This window comes from Bubalus kerabau, chromosome 19 (assembly GCF_029407905.1).
Source record: "Bubalus kerabau isolate K-KA32 ecotype Philippines breed swamp buffalo chromosome 19, PCC_UOA_SB_1v2, whole genome shotgun sequence".
NCBI lineage: Eukaryota > Metazoa > Chordata > Mammalia > Artiodactyla > Bovidae > Bubalus > Bubalus kerabau.
Window position 1 is genome coordinate 20514357 of NC_073642.1, and position 23805 is coordinate 20538161.

General features: G+C 47.1%; 1 protein-coding gene and 1 pseudogene across 1 annotated transcript; both read left to right on the plus strand.

Annotated features, from left to right (window-relative positions):
* The first annotated feature begins 6805 nt into the window (after positions 1-6805).
* Positions 6806-8967, plus strand: LOC129634495 (myeloid-associated differentiation marker-like). Its single transcript, XM_055556745.1, has 2 exons — positions 6806-7690; positions 8830-8967. The coding sequence occupies exons 1-2, from the start codon at positions 6806-6808 to the stop codon at positions 8965-8967; spliced, it is 1023 nt and encodes a 340-aa protein (XP_055412720.1).
* Positions 8968-15145: 6178 nt separating this feature from the next.
* On the plus strand, positions 15146-23022 carry LOC129634496 (myeloid-associated differentiation marker-like; annotated as a pseudogene).
* The last annotated feature ends 783 nt before the right edge of the window (positions 23023-23805 follow it).

Consider the following 23805-nt stretch of genomic DNA (forward strand, 5'->3'; position numbering starts at 1 on the left):
TTGCCATGAAGTGATGGGACCAGATGTCATGATCTTAACTTTTTGAATGTTGAGTTTTAAGCCAGCTTTTTCACTCTCCTCTTTCACTTTCATCAAGAGGCTCTTTAGCTCTTCACTTTCTGCCATAAAGGTGGTGTCATCTGCATATCTGAGGTTATTGATATTTCTCCCGGCAATCTTGATTCCAGCTTGTGCTTCATCCAGCCTGGCATTTCACATGATGTATTCTGCATAAAAGTTAAATAAGCAAGGTGACAATATACAGCCTTGATGTACTCCTTTTCCCAATTTGGAACCAGTCTGTTGTTCCATGTCTGGTTCTAACTGTTGCTTTTTGACCTGCATACAGATTTTTCAGGAGGCAGGTCAGGTGGTCTGGTATTCCCATCTCTTTAAGAATTTTCCACAGTTTGTTGTGATCCACACAGTCAAAGGCTTTAGCATTAGTCAATGAAGCAGAAGTAGATGTTCTTCTGGAATTCTCTTGCTTTTTGTATTATCCAGCAGATGTTGGCAATTTGATCTCTGGTTCCTCTGCCTTTTCTAAATTCAGCTTGAACATCTGGAATAGTCAGATAGTGAAGAGTTAAAATGAGTGAATTATAGAAAGACTAAGACATTATTGTCTTTTATTATGTGGTAATATTCCAGCTAATTGTCTACAACTATTGTTTTATACAAGTTAGAATGTATTATGGCACCCCACTCCAGTACTCTTGCCTAGAAAATCCCATGGACGGAGGAGCCTGGTAGGCTGCAGTCCATGGGGTCTCGAAGAGTCGGACATGACTGAGCGACTTCACTTTCACTTTTCACTTTCATGCATTGGAGAAGGAAATGGCAACCCACTCCAGTGTTCTTGCCTGGAGAATCCCAGGGACGGGGGAGCCTGGTGGGCTGCCGTCTATGGGGTCGCACAGAGTCGGACACGACTGAAGCGACTTTAGCAGCAGCAGCAGTAGCAGAATGTATTAAGGGGAAGGTCCTGTAAAAATATTCAAACAATAGAACAAACTCCTGGAGATTCTGCAAGATAAGTTTAGTCTCAACTTTTTAAACATGTCAAATGGACAATCAGATTTGCTTATTTGTCTTACATCATCAGATTTTTAATGACTTTAATACTTACCTTCTATTAAAAGAAATACTATGTTTTTATTAGATTTTTTCATGTTACATCATTTTATTAAATTAGCCATTCTATGAATGTGGTAGATTAATCTTCCTGAAACTTTATTTTTATTCATTTTAAACAGTTACAGTATGCCAGTTTTATTTATTTATTATTATTTACTTTTAATTGTCAGGACCATGCAACCTGTGGGATCTTGTTGCTTGACCAGGGATTGAATCTGTGCCCTGTGTGTTGGAAGTGCACAGTCTTAACCACTGCACCACCAGGGAGGCCCACTGAAACTTCATTTAAAATCATATCATTACCCTTCTCAAAAACCTCAAACTTCTTTTAAAAGATAAAACCCAAACTTCTCCTTGTGACAATTTAGATCCTCTTCAGTTGGCATTGACTTGTGTTTTCTGCCTTACTGCTCACTGTTTCTTAAAAAATTATCATTGTATTGGTTAAGGTGTGTAGTGATATCTCATTGAGGTTATACCTTGCATTTTCCTCACTATTAATAAGTTTGAGTATGTTTTTAATGTGTTTACCTACAATTTGGATATCAGTCTTTATAAAATATTTCAGCCTATTTTTGCAATCAAGCTATGCCATTTGAACTACATGACTTATTTTTTATATGAATTCTCATTTTTCCAACACAGTGCAACTATCAGCTGACACAATTTATACACTTTTCCAAAAGAGCACAAATGGTGATTAGGAGAATTTAGTGCATCTAAATCATTTATCTCTTATATTAATTTTCATTTTTGTAAAACAGTAACCATTCTCGTAGACCCAGACCCCAGAGGCAAGACTTAAATTTGTATAGAGGATAAAATACCAAACGAAAACTTTGTTGTTAGAATTCTATAATACATAAAGAAATATAAAAAAAAAATTCTCTCATTTAAATCAGTAAGATACACTAAAACTTCTTAGGAAGTTTGGCCCATTTTGGGGGGTTGTTTGCCTATTTATTATTAAGTTGCAAAATTTCTTTCTATATTCCAGATAACAGAAATTAAAAATGTAATCCTTGTCATATTTTTTAAAGTTTCCAGAAAAGCTTGCCCCACTCTTGCTCTGGAGTACGGTGGTCACAAGGATCCCAGGACCCGTTGTCATATCCTGGGTTCCCTAGTGTCTGAGACTCACAGGGGAGGATCCATTGATGTAGAGAAGGGTGGTCAGTGGAAACGCCCACAGGAGGCACGAGGGAAGAAAATAAGTAATGTGGATGGAGAGGACTAAGGTCCTTGGAGATAACCAACTGAATCTGTCAGGAGCGGTGGAAAAGCAAGATGCCCTGTGCATGACATAAGCTCATGTTTATAAAGTAGGAAAAAAATCTACAGGTACCCTGTACAAACATGTGTACGTGTATGTACACACATATCTATATATGATTTCAGAGCATGTGAAATGCGCTGAAGGCTGTATATGAGGTTGAGGACATGGATGCTCCCTGGATGGAGGAGTGGACACTCCTGTGAGTAGGCAGGAAGCCTGGCCAAGTCCAAGAAGGGAAACTGGAACATGTGAGGTAATTATAGACCTGCTTTATGTCAATGACACTTGAGAATAAGAAAAATATAGAAAACTAAACAGAGATGAGAATGGAAACACTATAGAGCATGTAACAGCTGCTCAGCTCCAGCCACCCAGCCGTATTATCTATCACCAAGGGAACGCAGCCTAGTGACACCAGATCTTTTGAGTCTTCTAAAGGAGGTAGAAATCTACATTTTCAAGTGAAATTAAAGTGCTGTACAGCAACCAAACATGCTGTTGTTGTTCAGTCACTAAGTCATGTCTAACTCTTTGTGACCCCATGAACTGCAGCATGCCAGACTTCCCTGTCCGTCACAATTTCCCAGAATTTGCTCAAACTCATATCCATTGAGTCAGTGATGCCATCCAACCATTTCATCCTCTGTCATCCCTTTCTACTGCCCTTAATACTTCCCAGCATCACAGTCTTTTCCAGTGAGTTGGCTCTACGCATCGGATGGCCGAAGTACTGGAGCTTCAGCTTCAATATCAGTCCTCCCAATGAATATTCAAGTTGATTTCCTTTAGGATTGACTGTTTTGATCTCCTTGCTGTCCAGGGGACTCTCAAGAGTTTTCTGCAGCACCGCAGTTCAAAAGCATCAGTTCTTCGGTGCTCAGCTTTCTTTATGGTCCAACTCTCACATCAGTACATGACTACTGGAAAAGCCATAGCTTTGATATACAGACCTTTGTCAGCAAAGTAATGTCTCTGCTTTTTAATACACTGTCTAGGTTTGTCATAGCTTTCCTTCCAAGGAGCAAGCGTCTTTTAATTTCATGACTGTGACATTAAATGGACACAAAGTTGTCATTCACTCTTAAGTATGAATCATAGGGTCATTTTGGTAGCAAGTTGGGAAAAATTAAGGGACAGTATGACCCTCCAGCTTCCCTCACCCCAGGGCCGCTCCCCCACCCCATCAGTGCCCACTGGGAGGCCAACAGGCTCCAGGGCTCCACTGGCAACTGGGGCTGAAAGAGCTTTGTGAGTCCAGGGAGGTTCTCAGGGTTTGCTCTGTGCTTCTCTTTCCAGCCTCAGCTTGTCCCAGGGTTTATTATCAGCTGAGGTGACAGGGCCCCTGATGGCAGGAAGCTGGCTGGGATTCAGGGTGCTGGCCCTTCAGCCCTCTCAGCAAATAGTCCCTTGGAGACAGGGCAGCTGTCCTTGAGGAGGGGGTGGGCTGGGAGGGGCCTCACTCCCCACACACTGGACCCTGGAGGAGCCCCTGTGTGAGCAGGACTGCAGCCCTGGCTGGCAGGACTGTCTTGGGCAGGTGACCTGGGCAATTCCGTGGTCTCCAGGGTCCCTGCCACTCTAGCCACGTGTCTCTGTCACAGCTCTGAAACCCCTTTAGGCCCCTGTTCTCCTGTCTCCATTCCAGTCCAAGCCCCTCTTCCATGGGGAAGGTTGGCTCCATGCCTGCATCCCTTCTGGGTCAGAAGACACCTACTAGGCTGCCTCAGGGCCACTGGGACCCTGGGATCACCCCAGTCATCTCCACTCTGCCACTCCCAACCCCACCCCAGTCCTGGGTGCATCCTCAGGGTTGTCCCTCCCAGGGGTCCATTCGGTGCCTCCTCTTTCAGCTCCTGCCCTTAAAAAGGGCCCCATCATATGTCCATCCCCATCCCCTCCCTGGATACCCTGAAAGGCTCCATGTCATAATCAGACACAGCATCCTTGTTTATTTCCAATCCCTTCTTCCCAGCTTGGAAGCTGCTAACTGGGGGCTGGGGGTGGGGGTGGGGCTTCCCAGGTGACTAAGTGGTAAAGAATCCGCCTGCCAAAGCAGGAGACGCAGGTTTGATCCTTGGTTTGGGAAGATCCCCTGGAGAAGGAAATGGCAACCCACTCTGCTATTCTTGCCTGGGAAATTCCATGGACAGAAGAGTCTGGAGGGCCAAAAAGAGTCAGACACAACTAAGCATAACACAGCTGAACCAGTCTCACAGGCCTAAAATCTTCACTCAGGTAGGACTAGTCCTAGATCTTCCCAGACTCACAGTGGGATGGCAGCTTCAACCCAGGAATCGAACTCAGGTCTCCCGAATTGCAGGCTGATTCTGTGCCAGCTGAGCCACAAGGGAACCCCAAGAAGCGCATCTTCCACACCCAAGAATTGAACTGGGGTCTGCTCCATTGCAGGCAGATTCTTTACCAAGTGAGCTATCAGGGAAGCCCTTTAAAAAGCAAACATTATGTTAATTTATTCTGTGGTTCCCCCATGATACTCCACATTGGAGTCATGCTAAGTTGGGGTCTCCCTTCCCCAGTGGGAAAGTCACATGTGAAGGCAAAACTGGGGGAGGGAATTCAGAACAGTCCCTACTTCCCATGTCATCTTGTCCCCACGGCCTGGCTCTCGCCCCATGGCTTCTTCCTGTTCACCCCTGAGGCTGCCCTCCTCCGGGTGGGGCTGTGTCCCCTCGGATGGCAGCTCCTTCTGGTGATGCTGCAGGGAGGAGAGGCTGGGACACATGTGTCTTCAGGTTGCTGTGGAAGGAGGCCATGGCCCTGAAGGCGTGTCCTGGGTCCCAGAGCTCCAAGCTTTTTTTCTTGGCTCCCACCCATGGGCCCTGGTGACATGTGGGCTGTAAAGCAAAGTGTTCAGGTTCCCAGCTTTGGCATTTTTATCTGGGTTCTCACTCCTATCCATGGAACGTTATTTGAGGCACTTGGTTCCCTGAGCCTAATTTTCTCTTTATCAGATGATTAGGAGGACAATGTATTTATACAATCACTGTTCTGAAAACGTTGAGGTCAGATCTGCTCCAGAGTCAGAATTTTTCAGTTTCAGGCAGGTGACATGGTGCATCTACTTTATAGGAGATAAAACCCTACTGGGCTCTGAATGCACTTAGTAATCAACACATTCGGTTCTGTGTGTGCTCAGTCATCTCCGACTCTGCAACCTCATGGACTGTAGCCCAACAGGCTCCTCCATCCATGGGATTCTCCAGGCAAGAATACTGGAGTGGGTTGCCATTTCCTACTCCAGGGACTCTTCCCCACCCAGGGATCAACCCATGTCTCCTGCATCTCCTGCATTGGCAGGCAGATTCTTTACCATAGCTCCACCTGGGAAGACCCAGTCAAATATGTTAGTGTTTTTGCAATTGAACTTTTGAATTTTTGCACTAAGTGAAATAAAGACCATAAACTGTCTCATGTCCGTTCAGGCCAAATATTCTTATGAAATAAATTTTTTAAAACTTGTACAATTTTCATTGTATTATTCAGCTATTAAAAAGAATACATTTGAATCAGTTCTAATGAGGTGGATGAAACTGGAGCCTATTATCCAGAGTGAAGTAAGCCAGAAAGAAAAACACCAATACAGTATACTAACGCATATATATGGAATTTAGAAAGATGGTAACAATAACCCTGTGTACGAGACAGCAAAAGAGACACCAATGTATAGAACAGTCTTATGGACTCTGTGGGAGAGGGAGAGGGTGGGAAGATTTGGGAGAATGGCATTGAAACATGTAAAATATCATGTATGAAATGAGTTGCCAGTCCAGGTTCGATGCACGATACTGGATGCTTGGGGCTGGTGCACTGGGACGACCCAGAGGGATGGAATGGGGAGGGAGGAGGGAGGAGGGTTCAGGATGGGGAACACATGTATACCTGTGGCGGATTCATTTTGATATTTGGCAAATCTAATACAGTTATGTTAAGTTTAAAAATAAAATAAAATTTAAAAAAAAATAAAAAATTAAAAAAAAAAAAAAAAAAAAAAAAACTTGTACAATTTTCAGAGCCTTGGAGATTGGAGTTACAGATAAGGACAATTCTACCTTGTGTCTCTGATAGTAATGGCAAAAGCTGAAAGAGATAAGTAATGTTTATGGTCTGACGCCAGATCCAGCCCAGCTGTGAGGCTGGGATAAGCCAAGTCTGACAAGGTCAACGGTGATGGGTGGGGAGAACCATTCTGGAACAGCTGTGCGGTTACCCAGGTGTCTGAACCATTGGTTCAAACTCCACAGATGCTGAACCTCAGCTGTCACAGGTCCCTGAACCTTTTCTAGGCATCTGACTTAATCCTCTTCCAGAGCTGGATCTTTACCTGGTGAGTCCTTTGCAAGGACCACAGCCATTCCATCGACAGAGACCCACATGACTATCATGACATCTGCATCATTGTCCTCAGGCTTGGACTCTGTGACCAACAAGAGCTACTTCCTCCACTTCCTGCAGCTGCTCTCCACCTGCATGGCCTTCTTCCTGGTGACCAGGGAGAGCACTTGGAGTGTGCTCATAAGTAACTGGTCCATGTTTGTCTGGTGCTCCTGCTTCGCCGTGACCCTCCTTACCCTCATAGCTGAGTTATGTGGACTCCAGGATAAACTTCACTTCTCCTGGGACAGACTTCTCATCACCTCTGCCTGCTACTGCGCCCTTTTCTGCCTCTCGGCCTCCATCACTTACCCCATCATCTACCTTCAGATTTTTCCTGGTGGGTCCCCCCAACACCATGTTATTGCTGCCACTGCGTTCTCCTGCATCGCTTCTGTGGCTTATGCTATCGAAGTGGTCTGGACCTGTGCCCAGACTGGCGAGTCCTTCTACTCTTTGCTAGGCCTGCTCAAGAGGCTGGAGATCTTTGTGGCATGTGTCATCTTCGCCTTCCTCAGAAGCACCTACCCGTATGAGCAGCAGCCAGCCCTGGTGTGGTGTGTGGCCGTGTACTGCATCTGCTTCATCCTGGGGGCTGTGGCTATGTTGTGGCACCAGTGCGACTGTGACAAGAGTCTGCCCTACTCCTGTTTGGGGTTTGGGCAGTCTGTGCTCTCCGTCCTCCTCTACACCACTGCTCTGGTCCTCTGGCCTCTCTACCAGTTCAATGCGCAGTTCGGTGGGCAGCCCCAGCGGTCCAACGAGTTGAGCTGCATTGATGAGTGCACCTCCTACCTGTGCGTCTGGGACCAACGACTGGCTGTGGCCATCCTGACAGCCATCAACCTGCTGATTTACGTGGCTGACCTGATGATCTTGACTGTGGTCAGTGACCGAGGCTCTACCCAGGGGCTCCAGATTCCCTCTTCTTACCGAGCTCTGCCTCCTCTGACGCCCTCTTCCTGGCTCCTCTCTCCCTCCTCACATCCTCCCCCATTCATCTCACTCTCTTTTCTGTTTCCTTCTCTCCTTCCGCTCTGTCTCCTTCCTGTCTTGCGTGTTTGCCCACATTCTGTTTTACCTCTTTCTCTTGCTTCTCTCACCTTTCCTACATTTTCTGCTTTTTGGCCCTCTTTCAGTTATTCTTGGTTTTCTCATCTCCTGTTTCCAGACCAGGACATTTTCCTCCTTCGGATCCATTGTCATAGCCATGTGTTCCGGGAAACAAACTCACTCAGAAGGACAATGCAGATAGTGGAGTACACTGGTGGGCCCAAGGCAGAATCTCCTCTTAGTCAAGGACCTGGACCAGTTTTTGTGAAAACTTTATATACCTTAAGTGTACATGCCCAAACCCACCTCCCCAAATTCCCTGAAACTAGTCTGAACAAAGGAAAAGAAAGATACAGTCAAAGATGACCCATGATTCAGATGCCTTGCTGCTGCTGCTAAGTCACTTCAGTCGTGTCCGACTCTGTGCAACCCCATAGACGGCAGCCCACCAGGCTCCCCTGTCCCTGGGATTCTCCAGGCAAGAACACTGGAGTGGGTTGCCATTTCCTTCTCCAATGCATGAAAGTGAAAAGTGAAAGTGAAGTTGCTCAGTCGTGTCTGACCCTTTGCGACCCCATGGACTGCAGCCTACCAGGCTCCTCCATCCATGGGATTTTCCAGGCAAGAGTACTGGAGTGGGGTGCCATTGCCTTCTTCTCTGATGCCTTAGGCCTAGGTAGTTAACAGTGGACAATTATCAATAGGCCTGTGATTATATCCCAGTAAGCATAATAGAATTTATGATTCTATTGGTTTACACAGATAATTAGGGTATTATTTTAGGCGAGGGAAAGTCTAAGTACGAGCCCTGGGGCTCTTCCATGGAGGGTGAAGGGGTGGGGGTGGGGTCTGGTTTTCCAGTTGGTATGTTGTTTCCATAGATACTGGGCTCAAAGTCCACAGTCCAGCCCAAGATGGAGTCCTGCTTTCAAGATGGAGCCCGTTCTGTCTGTTTCCTCCTTCACTATCAGGACCTGATAGTCCTTCTCTGCCCACCACCCCTCCCACCTTCTAAGGTGCTGACTCCACAGCACACAGCCCTCTGTGCAGCTGTTCACACCCTGGGCCTCCGGAGGGGCCTCGTTGCCAAAGCGTGTCTGTCTCCCTGATGGTGCCTTAGTTGCTGTGTGTGTTTGGTGTATGTGGAGGTAGCTAAGGATTTGACCCCCTTTCTCTTAGGATAGGGCCTTGTACAGTGCACTTCCCCTTTCAGTTAAAATAAAAAACTCCAGAGGTCAATAGTTTTCAGTGAGTTGCAAGCTTAAAGCAGAGACCCTGGATCCAGAGGCCCTGCCTGTTGCTCAGTCCCACCTGAGATTGGCTCCAGAATTTTTGTGGGCTCACTAAAACCCTCTGCCTAGACCTCATCTTAAAGCTAGCAAGAGGTAGATGGCTTCCATTCCAATTACACTAGGGGGAGTCAAAAATTGAACTGGAAAAGAACTGCAGTTTCTTGAAGACAACCTCTGAAGTATTTCAGAGGGGCAGGGATGTGACTCAGCCTCAGAGCTAAAAACTGCATATCCTGCCTCTGCAGGCAGAAGAACATGGACCTTGCTGCTTAAAGAAAAATAGCCATTTAAAGCTGATGTTAGCTAGTATCAACTTTAAAAAGTAGTCACAACCTAGAAGATGAGAGTTATGTTTTATTTGATGGGAGTTTTTAGGACTTCAAGCCCGGCAGCCAGCATCTCAAGTGACCCTGAGAGATATGTTTTGAGGAGGCGGGGTTGGGAGGTGGGCAGGAGTCAGGTTATATAGAAGCTTGTAATAAGGAGCAGGTAATCTAAACATCAAAGAATTATTGCTAATTAAGGAAATCCATATCTCTCAAGTTAAAGAATTTAACGCTTTTCTGTGAGAAGATGCAAGAGTCTGAGCTTACTAAAATCATTCCTTTTATTTGCATCTCAGCTGTCTGGGGCCAGCATCCAGAGATTTGATTACTCACATCCTTAGTTCCTTGTTCATGGTAGGGAGTGGCAGCAGCTCATGTTGCCAACTCAGTAGCTGCTGGACAGCAGGCATTGTTCTTCCTGGGCTCAGAAATTCACGTTTAGAGGGCTGGAAGACTGTGACATCCTGTTTATTGATATGACAGGAAATACTCCATTTCACACTCAGTTCAGTTCAGTTCAGTCGCTCAGTCATGTCCGACTCTTTGCGAACCCATGAACTGCAGCACACCAGGCCTCCCTGTCCATCACCAACTCCCAGAGTATACCCAAACCCATGTCCATCGAGTCAGTGATGCCATCCAACCACCTCATCCTCTGTCGTCCCCTTCTCCTCCTGCCCTCAAACTTTCCCAGCATCAGGGTCTTTTCCAATGAGTCAACTCTTCGCATCAGGTGGCCAAAGTATTGGAGTTTCAGCTTCAACATCAGTCCTTCCAATGAATATTCAGGGCTGATTTCCTTTAAGACTGACTGGTTGGATCTCCTTGCAGTCCAAGGGACTCTCAAGAGTCTCCTCCAACACCACAGTTCAAAAGCATCAATTCTTCGGTGCTCAGCTTTCTAGTCCAACTCTCGCATCCATACACGACCACTGGAAAAATCATAGCCTTGACTAGACGGATCTTTGTTGGCAAAGTAATGTCTCTGCTATTTAATATGCTGTCTTGGTTGGTCATAACTTTCCTTCCAAGGAGTAAACGTCTTTTAATATCATGGCTGTAGTCACCATTTGCAGTGATTTTGGAGCCCAGAAAAATAAAGTCTGTCACCGTTTCCATTGTTTCCCCATCTATTTGCTATGAAGTGATGGGACCAGATCTTAGTTTTCTGAATGCTGAGCTTTAAGCCAACTTTTCCACTCTCCTCTTTCACTTTCATCAAGAGGCTCTTTAGTTCTTCAGCCTGTGTAATTTTTCTGTTTTTGTTTGTTTCTTTTCTTTTTGATCAAGGACCAAATTACTATGTGACCTTATTCTTAAAGGGAAGTGTCTTTCAACCCTTTTTCAATTGGCAGGTGGGTTGGGTGGGTGGATATTATTGCTACAACAGTAAACATAATTCCAATGCCTGACTATGTTACACAAGCAAGTTTCCATGTGCCAGTTGCTTTCTGCTGCTCCTACATTCTTCTCTGGGGCTCATGTATAACGTGATCTACATAAATGTATATAAATTTAAAGAATTACCTGGAGTTTCTTGGTCCCAACAGTCCCTGCTCTGAATCATAGCAAGAAGGCTTGTTCCTTCTCCTTCATCCATAATGTCTTTTTAAAAAATATAAATAGAAAGATAAAAGCAAAAAAAAAAAAAAAAAAATCAACAATCTAATTGACCCAAATTTGCCTAGAGTTCTGAAGCAACTGAGCAGACTTCCATTCTCACCCAAACCACCATCTCTGTAAACCTGTCCCACTGTCTCCCAATTTCCATATTAGCCAGAACCTAAGGGCTTGGCTCAGTGCAGATCTAGAGGTTGGGTCCCACCCCAATGCCCAGCGTTCTGTCCCCTAGCTCTTAAAGGGGCCATGAGAGCACCTGGAGACCCCTCTATAAAGATATGTGCCTGTGTGCATGCTCAGTGTGTGTGTTCCTGGGCATGAGCACACTGAGACCAGCAGCTCTCTGCAGTAACTGGTGGCTACGATGGTCCCAAAGTCTCCTGCCCCCAACCACAAACCCACAGAACCCAGCATCCTGGCGTCACCAGGGCCACAGGGGCCAGGCAAGCAGAGCTGTGGGGGAGAGCAGGGAAGGCCCCCCCACTGCTGCCCCTCACTCCTGTATTGGGATGAAGCGTGTGATCCTCAGCCACAGACAGATAGGGTGGATGGGGAGGGCTCCCAGGAGGTGATCCCCATGGCGAAAAAATGGTAAGATGTAGTAATTTCCATATTTTAAGGCAAGACAAGAAAAATTTAGACAAAATTTTTAGTTTGCTCTTTGGGCCTCCTCTCTGCCCTCTGGTGTGCAGTGTGCATCTATCTGCATTATGTTAACCTGACCTCCTCAAGGGCAAAACTACTTGCTCCACCATAAAGATAAATTTTCTTCTTCAGGCCCTAATCATGTAACTCCTCAGAAGACATCCCTACTTACTTATGACTGGGTTAATGTTATAGGCCATATTATTTGTGTTCTGTGCTTTTCCTAAGATAATTGCTTCCTGCTTTAAAAAAATATGTGATTGAGCCTCAGATAGAAATAATGATGACTTGAAAAGATTGACCTGAAGTATAGTACTGTAAGATCCATTGTTGTAACAGTATGACTCTGGAGAGGGGAAGAAGCAACAGGGGGGAAATATTTGCTGGAATCTGACAAACTAGTAAAACAGGTGGTCCAGAGGACTGAGGTTACTATTAACAGGACTAGGTGAGGCCTACCAACAAAATCTTCTCCTGACCTAGGAATGTATTCCTGGTGACTTGGGACAAATCAGTTATGAATGTCTCCCAAATCTTGGTTGAAATTAAGACCAAAAGGCAAGGGGTTGTGATATAAAAATGTTGCCCACCACCCAGTTCTACAAGAATCAAGTCATTAACCACTGCAGTCCTTGACTTAAAATCAATCCTGGAAGGAATTCAGAGTGAAGATCAGGCTGAGGCACTCAGTATTCTGAGAAAACTGACAGAACCGGCCCTCAGATATTTAGATATCTCCAGGAAAAATTTTCATGAGCCCAGTTTCTTGCATCTTGCCATACTTAGAAAAGCGCTAAAAGCATTAACCAAGATATCTGTTCCTCCTGTGTGAAGTAACCTTCTACCAAGCTGTGTGCTGGGTGCCATGTCCCCTCCCCCAAGTCATATAGGCACTGTCCTCCCCCTCTTACATCCTGGGAACAGACAGAGACTCTCTCCCCAGTTGCAATCTTCGGGTTGGCTTGAAATAAAATTTCCATCTATTTTTCTAATAGATTGACTATTCGTTTTTCATCCACAAAAGAAAGTATGTGTTTACCTCCACAAGTTAAATGCAGGAAACTCACGATCTGATATTTCCCTGAATCAAATTGAACACAGCCCTGGGATCTCACTTCCCAGGAGGATGGAAATGCCTCTCTGCTTTAGTAGAAGAAATGCCCAGGCCTCACTGTCCAAGCCTCATGGTTCATGAGGGCGGCTGCTCCATCCCTCCTGTTGGAGTTAAGGGTCATTTGTCTCAATTCCAAGCCTGGTCCAGTCCCTCACTGTGGAGCTCAAAAGAGAGTGTAAAGGGCCTCTGCTTAGTCCAACTCTCTCGTCATAGAGGAGGAGCAGCTGGACCCCAGGGAGGGACAGGACTTGTCCAGAGTCATCCTGTGTGTGGCAGAGTCAGAGTCAGGACCAGGTGTCCTGTCCCCAGGCTGGCTGTCTGCTCATGGCCTCACGCTGCTTGTGACAAATGTGGCAGCAGCATCCTCCAGGCTGGGATTCTGCCCCGTCCACCCTCGTTCTGCACAAACCTGCCCCATCCCCCTGAGGAGGGCACTCACTGCTGGGTGAGTCTACTAAAGTATTACCAATGCTGAGAAGAGAGCATGGCACATTGAGGTGTTTGTGGAATGAATATTACAGGAGCTTACAGGATCAGACTCTAGGCTAGACCTCCCAATCAAGATACTTTCCAACTCTTCTGCCTTTAGGGGAAATGTTTGAGAATTACCATACATGTTTTATCTCATGTATTCCTCCTAACAACCCCAAGTCCTTGCATGAAGGATGTCTCCAGGGAGGGGACAACTGAGAACCGGAGACAGTATTTAAAGGTGTCCTCATCATGTAAGTCTTGGTGAGAGACTAGGCCTCAGACACATAAGAAACTTAAGAGGCCAGATAAATAGCTGCCTTGCCCCTCAAGTGGTGTCTGGACACACACATAAGTAGTAGGTGACAGACAGACACAGGTCAGATCAGAACTCCTTCTGCGGGGCCTGCAGTAGCACCCGCTGTCTGCTTCCAGTGGCCACAGTGCCTGGATCAGCTTCCCTAGGCTGTGGCTGCCCACCCTTCCTTCCTCATCTGAGCCTAGTCTAAGCCTGATTTCTCCCTAATAATTCTCCAAGCTACCCAGCAGGCTTCTAGGACAGTTGTTCTCTGCTCAAGTTGTCAATGATATTCTTTGCAGGATGCAATTAGGATTTGTCATGTCCAAAAGCAGGTGCTATTATCTCCATTCCTTGGATGAGGAAACTGAGGCTTAGAGTGGCATTGACTGAGCACAGGACTACTGTGTGCCAGGCTGAGCTCTGGTCTCAGTTCAGGGTTGGAGGTGTGTATACATGTCAGGGGAAAGGCTCTGAGATGACCAAGAGGAACTGGAAGACATTCTCAGTGGCTCAGACTCTCTCAGAAGGAGGGAGGTGAGGAGGCTGGATGTTGGGAGCTGTGTTAGGCATTACTGACAAAATGGAGGCACGGCCCCAGCCCCATCTCTTCATTCTGCAGGCATGAACCAGGGATGAAGGAGTCAGCTCTTGTGATTCTGACTTGTTTCTTCCTTTCTTCAGTTGAGTTGGCTGGAAAGAATGTTAAGGTGCTTATTGTTCTTGAGAGAAGCATGAGAGAGCACAAAGCCTTCTGTAGGTGTGCCCAGAAAATAATCTATAAAGTAACCATTGACATTTGTTCAAGGATCTTTACAAAGAATGTTCCAGGATGAGCACGTAGGCTGCAGCTTGAGGCCATGGCAAGGATTGTTATCTGAGATCTGTTTGTGAGGGAAATGTTTATGGCAAAGGAGGTTTACTGAGCTTAGGATTTAGGAATAATTAAGAATAGCTAGAAGCCTTTTAAGAAGAGAGTGAGTTTAAGATACCAGGGGCAAGCAGGATTTAGAAAGATAAGAAATAAACTGAGGAATGTGGTATGCAGCCCAGACATAAGCATGAGTTACAATGTAATCACAAGTAAACGCAATTCTGAGAAAATCGCTGAAGCAGGAACTCTGTTTGAAGGGCAGCAATGAGACAATAATCTGGGTGAGGGGGAACTGCAAATGTCAAACCTCTGACCTAATGCTTTTGAAAAAGTATAAAAGAGAACCTGAAGCTTGAAATAAACATGTAGTCCTGTACCTCGAGTCAGAGGCTACATCATTCTCCACCGACACCACTCATCCCTTCAGGCTGATTCCCTGGCTGCTGGAGCTGGACTCTGGCAGCTGGAGAGGTAGAAAGGGGTCTGAGCTTGTAGGGCTTTGGAGGTGATGTTTTAGAGTTTGTGTTTCGTTCCAAGAGAGTGAAGAAAAGCCTTCAAAGGTGTTTTAGTTTGAGTTCAGTCCAAGCAGACATTGAGGGAAGAATGAAAACAGAGGAATCAACTAGAAGCTGCAGGTGAGGGGATGGATGGATCTGGAGATGAAGAAGGTGTCTCTAGAGATGAAGAAGAGTAGGTGGGTTCACAAGTATTTTGTGAAGAGCATCTGTGAAGGTGGTGCCAGTGACTGAGATGGGAAAGATGAGGAAGGATCAGTATATGTTGGGGGTGGGGGATTGAAGAGGTGGGACTGGACTTGTTGAGTGTGACGTGTCCTGAAACATCCAGAGGAAGAGATCAGGAGGCGGGTTGGGTGTGACTGTGGATCCCAAGAGAGATCAGCTCCGGAGGCAGGAAGTGGGGAGTCATCATCATAGAACCTGTTCACTTCATTCAGTATCTTCTTAAATGTCACATCCATCAAGCATCTTGATCTCCACCCACCAAAGAGAGCAGCCTTCCCCACCCCACTCCAATAACTCTCTTTTCCCCTGTTTTCTCTTTGTGCATGTGTGCATGCTAAGTTGCTTCAGTCGTGTCTGACTCTTTGCAACCCTATGGGCCGTAGACCACCAGGCTCCTCTGTCCATGGAATTCTCCAGGCAAGAATACTGGACTGCGTTTCTGTGCCCTTCTAGAGGGGATCTTCCTGACCCAGGAATTGAACTCAGTTCTCTTCTGTCCCCTGCACTGGCAGGCTGGTTCTTTACCACTAGTGCCACAAGCCAGTGAAAGTGAAAGTCGCTCAGTCCTGTCCAACTGTGGACTGTAGCCTGCCAGGCTCCTCTGTCCATAGAATTCTCAGGCCAGAATACTGGAGTGGATAGCCATTCCCTTCTCCAGGGGATCTTCCCAACCCAGGGATCGAACCCAGGTCTCCCACATTGCAGGCGGACTCTACCGTCTGAGATACCAGGGAAGCCCAAGCTAAGAGGCCTGCAGAAGCTAAAAGAACAAAGGAATGACCCTCCTGGAGCATCAGAGACAGCACAGCCCTGCTGAAAACTTGGCTTTAGGTTTCTGGCCTCCAGAACTATGGGACATAAATTTCTGTTGTTTTAAGCAATCAAAATAGTAATAGTTTTTTTGGATATAGTTAAAGGAAACCAAGATGAATACTCAGAAGTAAAAAATAGAGTATTTGTCATATCTTTTTCTAAGTTTCCAGAAATGGATTCTGACCTCCTGTTCTAGAGCATGATAGTCACATAGATTCCAAGACCCCTTGTCATATCCTGGGTCCTCCCTGTGTCTGAGACTCACAGGGGAGGATCCACTGACCTAGACAAGTGGGTCAGTCCAAACACCCATAGGAGCCAGGAGGGAAGGAAATAAGTAAAGGCGATGGAGAGGATGAAGGACCCTGCAGAGGACCAGCTGCAACTGTCAAGGGTGGTAGAAAAATAAGATATTGTGTGATGACAAAATCTCATGTTTATAAAACAGGAAAAAAATAGATATGCCCTACAGACACATGTACATGTATGTACACACATGTCTACATATGATTTCAGAGCCTGTGAAATGTGTTGAAGGCTGTCCGTGAGGTTGAGGACCTGGATGCTCCCTGGATGGGGGGGTGGACACTCCTGTGAGCAGGCAGGAAGCCTGGCCACACCCAAGAGGGGAAAGGGGCACATGGGAGATGATCACGCGAGGTCCTGCTTTATGTCAGTTATACATAAGAAGAAGAAAATAGAGAAAATACTAAGCAGAGATGAGAATGGAAAACAATATAAATGGCATAGCAGCTGCTCAGCTCCATCTACTTGCCTTCCTGAGGGCACACAGCCCAGTGACACCAGATCTCCTGAGGCCTCAAAAGGAGCTGGAAATGTGGATTTTTATATGAAACTAAAACACTGCAGCTACCAAACACTTAGTGGAGAAATAATACTTTACTCTATACACTGTGAAGGAAAATCTAACACACCTATGGGCCACCTCCAGTACAAACTGGTTTGCAGTCTCTGATATGGAGCAAATCAACCTTGCATGTGCTTATGTCCAGAGTGGGGCAGGGCCTTCCAGGTCCTCTGTGAGTGGGAGAGGGAAGGGAACAGGTAGCTGGTATGACTGAGTGCACCATGTAACAGGTCCCCTGATAGACCCTCAACTTCCTTGTCACTCTGAGTGTCTTTCCTACTAGCTTCCTTCTTCTCTGCCCTTCTTGCACCTCCTCCTCCTTCCTCTGTCCCAGCCATGACCTTCCCAGCTCCCTGTCTTCCAGTCCACACACCTGGCTGCCGGGCAGGCAGGGCTCAGCCACACCCAGCCTGTGCTCTGATGGGGGCACCATGTCCAGGCTCACAGATTAGAGTGGAGGAGGGGCTGCTGGGTGGCTTAGGCAAAGCTGCTGCTTTCCAGGTGGGGAAACTGAGGCCCAGAGAGGGCATGGGCCTTACCCAGGGTCACACAGCAGGAACCCCCATGGCTCTCCTTCCCCAAGAACTCACTCTATGCCATTCAATGGATCCAAACTTGTCATTTAACCATAAGTATATATCACAGGCTTACTTCATGGAGGTTAAGTTGGGAACAAATTTGCAGACAGACAGCAAGACTTTGCCGGCATCCCTGATAGCTGGTGCCCCTCCCCCACACCTGGCAGGGCCCACTGGGAGGCCAGCACCTTATAATCATACACATTAGTGTTTCTCTCACTGAACTTTTAAGTATTCACACTAAGTAAAATAATAAAAACCATGAAGTGTCTCCTGTCTGTTCAGGTCAAATTTTCTAAGGAACCTTTTTTTAAAAGTATTCTTCCCTCATAGCTCAGTTGGTAAAGAATCCACCTGCAATGCAGGAGACCCCAGTTCGATTCTTGGGTCGGGAAGATCCACTGGAGAAGGGATAGGCTACCCACTCCAGTATACTTGGGGGCTTCCCTTGTGGCTCAGCTGGTAAAGAATCTGCCTGCAATGTGGGAGACCTGGGTTCAATCCCTGAGTTGGGAAGATCCCCTGAAGAAGGGAAAAGCTACCCACTCCAGTATTCTGGCCTGGAAGAATTCCATGGACTGTATAGTCCATGGGGTCTCAAAGAGTCAGACACACCTGAGCAACTTTCACTTTTAGAGCCTTGAAGAATTGGGATTTCAGTTAAGGACCATCCTACCTTACGTCTCCATAGATAATGGTACAAAACACAAAGAGATTTAAAAAATGTTCATGGTTTAAAGCCAGACCCAATCCAGCAGTGAGGTTTGGAATAAGACAAGTCTCCTGACAAGGCCAAGGGTGATGGGTGGGGAGAACCATTCTGGAGCAGCTGTGCTGTTACCCGAGTGTCTGAGCCATTGGTTCCAACTCCACAGATCCTGAGCCTTGGCCCTCACAGGGCCCTGAGCTTTTTCCAGGCATCTGACTTAATCTGCTCTTGATCTAGATCTTTCTCAGGTGTCTGTTCCAGAGGATCAAAGTGCAGTCCTCTGACGGTGACCCGCAGGACCATCACATCCTCATTCTGACCATCCTCCGGCCTGGGCTCTCTGACCATCATGGGCTACTCCCTCCAGTTCCCGAAGCTGCTCTCCGTCTGCATGGCCTTCTCCCTGGTGGCCAGAGTGGGCACTTGGACGGTGGAACTAAGTAACTGGTCCATGTTCATCTGGTGCTTCTGCTTCACCGTGACCCTCCTCATTCTCATAGTTGACTTATTTGGGCTCCAGTATCACCTATGCCTCTCCTGGGACAACTTTCTCATCACGTGGGCCTGCTATGTCACCCACTAATGCCTCTCAGCCTCCATCAATAACCCCCTTATCTACCTTCAGTCTTGCCTTAAGGCATCTTCTGGAACCACACCAGCTCTGCCTCTGCATTCTCCTGCATCTGTGGTTTATGCCACCAATGTGGCCTGGACCTATGCTGGACTGGTGAGTTCTCTGGCCCTATGCTCACTGAGCCAGGACTGCTCAAGAGGCTGGAGCAAGATGCTGGGCTTGACTGAGGGCAAGAGAGGAAGAAGGTTTGGAATGACTTCACAGCCACCAGTTACTTTAAAGGGCTTCTGGTGTCAAGGCATGTATGAACACAAACACACACGACCACACACAGACCCACACACTGAGCATGCACTCAGGCATACACCTTTAGATAGAGTCATGCAAGTGCTGGTGGGGGCCTTTTAAGAGCTAGGGGTCAGAGAGGTAAGAGTTTAGGGTGTGTAACTGCTAGCTGTCTTGGGCTGGGCCATGTCCCCAGGCTCTGGGGAAAGCTGGGAGTGAGGAGACTATGGGGAGACCTCACAGAGATGGTGATTTGTGTGAGAACAAAAATCTGCCCAGTTTTTCTGAGTTCTAAGAAAATTTAGATCAATTAGGGTATGTCAATTTTATTTTATTTTTTAAAATCTTTGTATCAAGGTTTAAAAAAAGAACATTACAGATGTGGGAGAAAGGGCAAGGCTTCTCTCTATGATTGACAGCAGTGTTTGATGGTAACCAGAAATTCCAGGAAAGTAAAAATTACTTGTGTATTTACATTTATTAGATATGGGAAGAAACAACAGGAAGGAATCATTTTCTAGAGCTTGACAGACTCTTGAGACAGGTGGTTCGGGGGATTAGGCCACTGTTGCCAAGACAAGATGAGAAATAGCACTTGAGTGGTCTATCAGTAAAATTCTTGACTGACCTGGGAATGAGTATTCCTAGCACCCGGAGACAAATTTGTGAAAAATGCCTCCTAAACTTTGCTTGAAATTAAGACCAAAAGGAACAAGATTGTGAGTAAAGAATGTTACCCACCACCAGTTCAACAAGAATCAAGTCACTAGCAAGTGCAGTTACTGACCTACAATCCACGTTGAAAGGAATTCAGGGTGAAGATAAGGATGAGGCCCTCTGTGCTCCAGGAAAACTGGTGAAACTGAAACTCACATAAATATTTTCAGAAGAAATATTTACGATTCCAGTTTCTTGCATTCTCTCATACTCAGAAAAGCACTGAAACCATTAAATAGATGCCTGTTCCTCGGGAAGACTGTGTCCCCAGTTGTAACTGTCAGGTTGGCTTGAATAAAATTTCCTGTTCCTTCCTTAGAATGACTACTGATTAATTTTTTATCCATAAAAGCAACTATGCATTGACCTCTACAAGTCTGGGTGCAGGAATCCCATATTATACTATTTTACAGAATCAAATTGGGCCCAAACCTAGGCTCTCGCTTCCCAGGAGGATGGCAATGCCTCGGTGCTTTAGTAAAAGAATTGCCCAGGATGGGCTTACCTGAGAGGCTCACTGTCCAAGCCTGGTGGTTCATGAAGGTGGCTGCTCCATCCCTCCTGTTGCAGGGGGTTAAGGGTCATTTGTCTGCCTCAGGGCCACTGGGACCCTGGGATCCCCCTAGTCACTCCACTCTGTCCCCCTGCCCCCACTCCAGTCCCGGGAGCATCCTCAGGGTGTTCTCCTCCCAGGGGTCCTGCAGGGGACTCCTCTTTCAGCTCCTTCCCTTGAAAGGGGGTGATCATCCGTCCATCCCCACCCCCTCTCTGGGATGCCCTGAAAGTCTCCACGTGAACATAAGACATAGCATCCTTGTTCATTTCCAATCCCTTCTTCCCAGCCTGGAAGCTGCTAACCAGTCTCCCAGGCCAGGAGAATCCTGTTCAGGTAGGACCACTCTTAGATCTTTCCAGACTCCCACCTGAATAGTAGCTTTGGAGCTTAAGAGCCAAAAAGAAGTGTAAACGAAATTGTTAGTCACTCAGTTGTGTCCAATTCTTTGCTCCTCTGTACATGGAATTCTCCAGGCAAGATTACTGGAGTGGGTTGCCGTTCCCTTCTCCAGGGGATCAAACCCAGGGTTTGAACTCAGGTCTCTTGCATTGCAGGCAGATTTTTTTACCGTCTGAACCACCAGGGAAGCCCTAAGAGCCAAACATGTTAATTTATCCTGTAGTTTCTTCAAGACACTCCTCCTTGGGGTCATATTGGGTTGAAGTCTCCCTTCCCAATGAGAAAGAGTCACATGTGAAGGCAAAATTGGGTGGGTGGGGGTAGGGGATTCACAATAGCCCCTACTTCCCACGTCATCTCGTCCCCAAGGCCTTGCTCTGACTCCATGGCTCCTCCCTGTTCACCCCTGAGGCTGCCCTCCTCTGAGTGGGGCTGTGTCCCCTCAGATGGCAGCTCCTTCTCGTGATGGCTGCAGGGAGGACAGGCTGGGACACGTGTGTCTTCAGATGCTGTGGAAGGAGGCCGTGGCCCTGAAGGGGTGTCCTGGGTCCCAAAGCCCCAAGTTTTGGTCCTGGGCTCCCACCCCCGGGCCCTGCTGTTGTGTGGGCTGTAGAGCCAAGGGTTCAAATTCACAGCTTTAGCATTTTTATCCGGGTTCCCACTCTGCACTTTTTTACCTTAAACAAGGCACTTGACTGGACTGTCTCATCTGTAAAATGGGATCAGCAGGACAATCCACAATCCCTTTTCTGAAAACCTTTGGTTCAGATGTGCTCTGGAATTTAGAAGTTTTCAGCCTCCAACAGCTGAAATGGTGTATCTACTCCCCATGACATGACACCCTACTGGGGTCTGAAAACACCTTGTAATCAAATACTTTATTGTTTCTACAAAAGAACTTTAGAAATTCACACTAAGTGAAATAGATATAGACTGCAAATAGTCTCATGTCTCTTTTAGTAAAATTTTCTACCCCAAAACATTTTTAAAACATTATCTTTTTTTTCAGATCCTTGAAGCATTGGGATTGCAGATACGGGCCACCCTCCCCTGTGTCTCTGTAGATAATGGCACACAGCACAAAGAGATTAAAACATGTTCATGGTTTGAGGCCAGGCCCAACCCAGCTGTGAGATGAGACAAGTCTCGTGACAAGGCCAAGGGTGGTGGGTGGGGAGAATCCTTCTGGAGCGCCTGTGCTGTTACCCGAGCGTCTGGGCCATTGGTTCCAACTCCACAGATCCTGAGCCTCAGCCATCACAGGGCCCTGAGCCTTTCCCTGGCATCTGATTTAATCTGCCTCGGAACCTGGATCTTTCTCAGTGGACTCTAAGTGAAGATCACTGCCATACCAGTGACCGTGACCTGAACAACCATCAGGACCTCCACGTGGTGTACCAGACATGGACACTGATAGAGTCCGGTTATGCGTCTACCGCCTGCTGCAGCTGTTCTCCACGTGCGCGGCTTTCTCACTGGTGGCCAGCTTGGGCACTGGAATGGGGGCTGTAAGTCACTGGTCCATGTTCATCTGGTGCTTCTGCTTTGTCATCACCCTCATCACCTTCATAGTCCAATTAGGCGAGTACCAGCCCAGTCTCCCCTTTTCTGGGAAGAGCTTTCTCTTCACCTATGCCTGCCTCGCCACTGTTTTCTGCCTCTCAGCCTCCATCATGTACGCCATCACCTACATCCAGTTCTTGCCTCGTGGCCCCTTCCGGGACCAGGCCACTGCCTTCTCCTGCATCGCGTGTGTGCTTTATGCCTTGGAAGGGGCCTTTCTCTGGCTACTGTTCCTGGGTGAGACCACCTTCTATTTTGCTACAATTCATGGCCTGTTCAAGCTGCTGGAGACATTGGTGGCCTGCATCATCTTCGCCTTCATCAGCAACACCTACCTGTACCAGCACCAGCCAGCCCTGGTGTGGTGCGTGGCCGTGTACTCCATCTGCTTCACACTGGGGGCCGTGGCCATGCTGCTGAAGCTGGTCAAATTCAAGAACAGACTACACTACTTCTTCCCTTGCTTCCTGTTGGGGCAGACCATGCTCTCTGTCCTCCTTTATGCCAGTGCCCTGGTCCTCTGGCCACTCTACCAGTTCAATCAGGAGTTCGGCAGGCAGCCCCAGTGGTCCAGTGATGTGAGCTGCAGTGATGAGCTTCCCTCCACACTATGCATCTGGGACCAAAAACTGACTGTGGCCATCTTGACAGCCATCAACCTGCTGATTTATGTGGCTGACATGGCATACTGGATCCACTTCATTTTTCTCAGGTACTGAGCTCTGCCCAGGGCCTCTGGATTCCATCTTCTTACCAAGTTCTGCAATCCTCTGACATCCTCTTCCTGGCTCCCCTCTCTCCCTCCTCACATCCTTCCCCATTCATCTTTCCTGTTTCCTTCCCTCCTTCTGCTCCGTCTCCTTCCTGCTTAGTGTGGTTCCCCACACTCTGTTTTGCCTCTTTCTCTTGCTTTTCTCATCTTTTCTACATTTTCTGCTTTTTGTCCCTTTTCTGATCATCCTTGCTTTTCTCGTCTCCTGTGTCCTGACCACCTCTCCCCATTTTCCTTCTTCTGATCCATCTGGGCCTGAGACTCCTTCCTTCTCTGCCCACCACCCCTCCCACCTCCTAAGGTGCTGACTCCACAGCACACAGCCCTCTGTGCAGCTGTTCACACCCTGGGCCTCTGGAGGGGCCTCGTTGCCAAAGCGTGTCTGTCCCCCTTGCGATGCCATAGTTGGTATGTGTGTTGGGGGTGGGATAAGTAGCTAGTCATTGGGCCCACTTTCTCCCAGTAGGGGAGAGTGTACAGTGTGCCTCTCATCTATTTAAAGAATAAATCTCTGGAGGTCAATAATTCCCAGTGAGTGGGAGTCTAAAGCAGAGACCCTGAATTCCTGGGCCCCACCTGGTGCTCAGCCCCACTTAAGATTGTCTCCAGAATTTTTGTAGGCTTACTAAAACACACTGCCAAGAACAACGGAGTCCAACATTTTTGGCATCAGGGATCAGTTTTTTGGAACAAAAATTTTCCATTTCTCCCTGGGGTAGGGCGGGGGGAT